We start from the raw sequence: 2,656 nt of genomic DNA, 5'->3' as shown, positions 1-2,656 counted from the left end.
TTTTGTACTAAAAATAATAACATTTCGTGAATAAAAAAAACTGCAATAATTACCCATAAAAATTGATCAATATTTATCTCACTTTTTTCTCCATTTACATTTGATACTATATTTTTTGCCACGTCATTTTTCCAAACATAATTTTTTATTGCATGCAAATATGTGGACACATTAAAATTACCGGTGTTTGCATGCAACCATTGCATATCATCACCATTTGCGTTGAAAGGAATAATGATAATAATAAGTATAGAAATAAGAAATTCCATAGATCTAAGTGAAAGCAAGGAACATGTAATACAAACGTTATGTTTAATTCTGTTTTGAGACGTTAATAATAAGGGAAGAACTCCAAATATGTTAATAAAAAGTCCAATAATTAAATTAGTTATTGGAGAATTGTGGAATGAAAAACACATGCCCATAAAAATTAATTGTAAAGTTATTGTAATTAAAAAATTCCATGGCCAAAAAGACATTTGAATTAGTAAATATATTATTGAAAATTTTAAGAGAATGTCTAGAAATTGATATATTATCAATAAAAATGAATATATAAATACTAGTCTATATATTGACCATTTTGATTTTTCTGATAATTTTATTGGTATTACTCTTGGAGCTATAACATACTTATTGTAATATATATCTGAGTTGTTCACTGAAAAAAATAATTCGTTTCTGAGATTTAATTCATTTAAATCTTCATTATTTGTTAAATTCACAAATTGAAGATTTTTTAATAAAGAAGTACTTGATACAAAGTACTTTAACCAGGAAATACTTAAAGGATTAATTGCTTTCTCAAGTAATAACTGTTCATCTCTAATTAAATCATTCAATATTTGAGAATTATTACCAATATCTTGCCTACTTTCTCTAATTAATGATGTAACATTAAGGTTTCTTCCATTCATAAAGGATTCATCCTGGTTCTGTGGCCCTATTTCTTCATTAGATACTACCCTTTTAAGCTCATGGCAATAAAATATATCCATTATAACATCAAATATTGATAAATAAGTTAAATGAACCATTGAAATTACAAATCCTGTAAAACATAACTTGACTAAATCTTCAAAATACCATTTTTCTAAATCATTGGGACCAACGTTTATAGTACCCATACTTAAGCCTATTAAATTAGTAAATGCAAAACTTTCATATCCCATTATCATTATATCTAAGAATACAAATATTAAAGGTACAGTTTTTAATATAGAAGTAGCTAATCTTTTTTCATTAAATAAATTTTCATATTGATTTAATTCTGAACAATTGAAATAATTATTAAGGATTTTGTAGAATTGTCTCATGCCTCTTATTACATTTCCAAATCCTATGTCAATAAAAACTAACAAGCCGTTAATAACATTCTTTTCATAAAATCTTGAAATTGAATTATAGATAGATGGTGAGTAGATAATAAAGATTACAACCACAAAAAGAGACCAATAATTACTAAAATTTATTCATTTTGAGGTCATTAATAGTCCCATTAAAAGATGAAGTTCCAACTTACTATAAGTATAATTTGGTTAATAAAAAAATTTCAAAAATGAAAGAAATCAAGGTTAATAAAACAGAAATTGTTTCTCTAAAACAGTTTCAAATATAAAAAGTTAACTAATTGTCCATTATTTTAGGCTATTTCTTTTTTTTTTATTTCCCCACATTTTACTTACCTTATTAATAATAAAAAATTCCTATTTTCAGAAATTTCTGGATATATACAAATCTGATTGTAGTTCATGATTTCAAGTTTATTTCATGTTCTATATCGCCATATTATCTTTAATTCAAGCAAATAATTTGAAAAAAAAATTATATTTTATATTCAGAAATTGCATTTCTGCATACATGAATTTTTATTATTAGTGCAACGTTGATAAAATTAAAAAAAAAATATTAAAACTACCCGCCAAACCACCTCTTAAAAATTGTTATTTGAAATTAATTAATTAATGAATTCAATAAAATTATTAAACTTAAAGGTAGTTCAAAATTTAAGTAAATTCAATACCCCATACAAAGTTTTTAATTTCAGGAAATCTATTAGCACATTAAAATTCTTATGTGATAGCAATCCTAAGTTTGTTCCTCCATTAGCACATAATTTATTGAAATTAAAAAAGAATAGAATTTATACGAATTCCTCGGATATCTCTCAATTCAGCTCAAAAACTGAAGGGTTATTTTTTGAAATTGAAAAAAAATTGAGCGATCTTCTTGATAATGGCTTGCTTTCCGATATTGACCTTCATGATGAATTTATGAATATTTCTTTCAATCTTAATGGAGAAAAAAACACCATTGTCATTTCAAAACAACCTGCAACTAATCAAATTTGGTACTCATCTCCTTTAAGAAAGCCAGATTACTTTGAATTCAACTCTGATTGGAGGTCAAATCGAACAAACAAAACTCTTTTTGAAGTTTTAAATGATGACTTATTTAAGGCTACTGGAATACATGTCAATTTATAAAATGTGGCGCCAAACCCAATTTCTTTTTTGTTTTAAATGCCCATGCTATTAAACTAATTGGCGCCACGTTAATTTTGGACAGGTTTAATTATATTATAATGTAAATTTAAAAGTATATATAAATGAAATATTAATATTATAGGCAAACAAATCATAGGGCAAAGTGTGAT

General features: G+C 25.0%; 2 protein-coding genes across 2 annotated transcripts; one reads left to right on the top strand and one right to left on the bottom strand.

Annotated features, from left to right (window-relative positions):
• Chro.50411 (hypothetical protein) lies at positions 1–1,316 on the bottom strand (the record flags this gene model as incomplete). Its single annotated transcript, XM_660116.1, has 1 exon — positions 1–1,316. A coding segment is annotated over one exon (1,316 nt), but the record flags the coding sequence as incomplete, so codon positions are not given.
• Positions 1,317–1,964: 648 nt separating this feature from the next.
• Positions 1,965–2,486, top strand: Chro.50410 (hypothetical protein). Its single annotated transcript, XM_660115.1, has 1 exon — positions 1,965–2,486. One exon carries the CDS (start codon positions 1,965–1,967, stop codon positions 2,484–2,486), a length of 522 nt encoding a protein of 173 aa, XP_665207.1.
• The last annotated feature ends 170 nt before the right edge of the window (positions 2,487–2,656 follow it).

This window comes from Cryptosporidium hominis (assembly GCF_000006425.1).
Source record: "Cryptosporidium hominis TU502 chromosome 5 CHRO015147, whole genome shotgun sequence".
NCBI lineage: Eukaryota > Apicomplexa > Conoidasida > Eucoccidiorida > Cryptosporidiidae > Cryptosporidium > Cryptosporidium hominis.
Note: the sequence above shows the minus strand (reverse complement) of the source record. Positions and strands in the feature narration are given on the sequence as shown.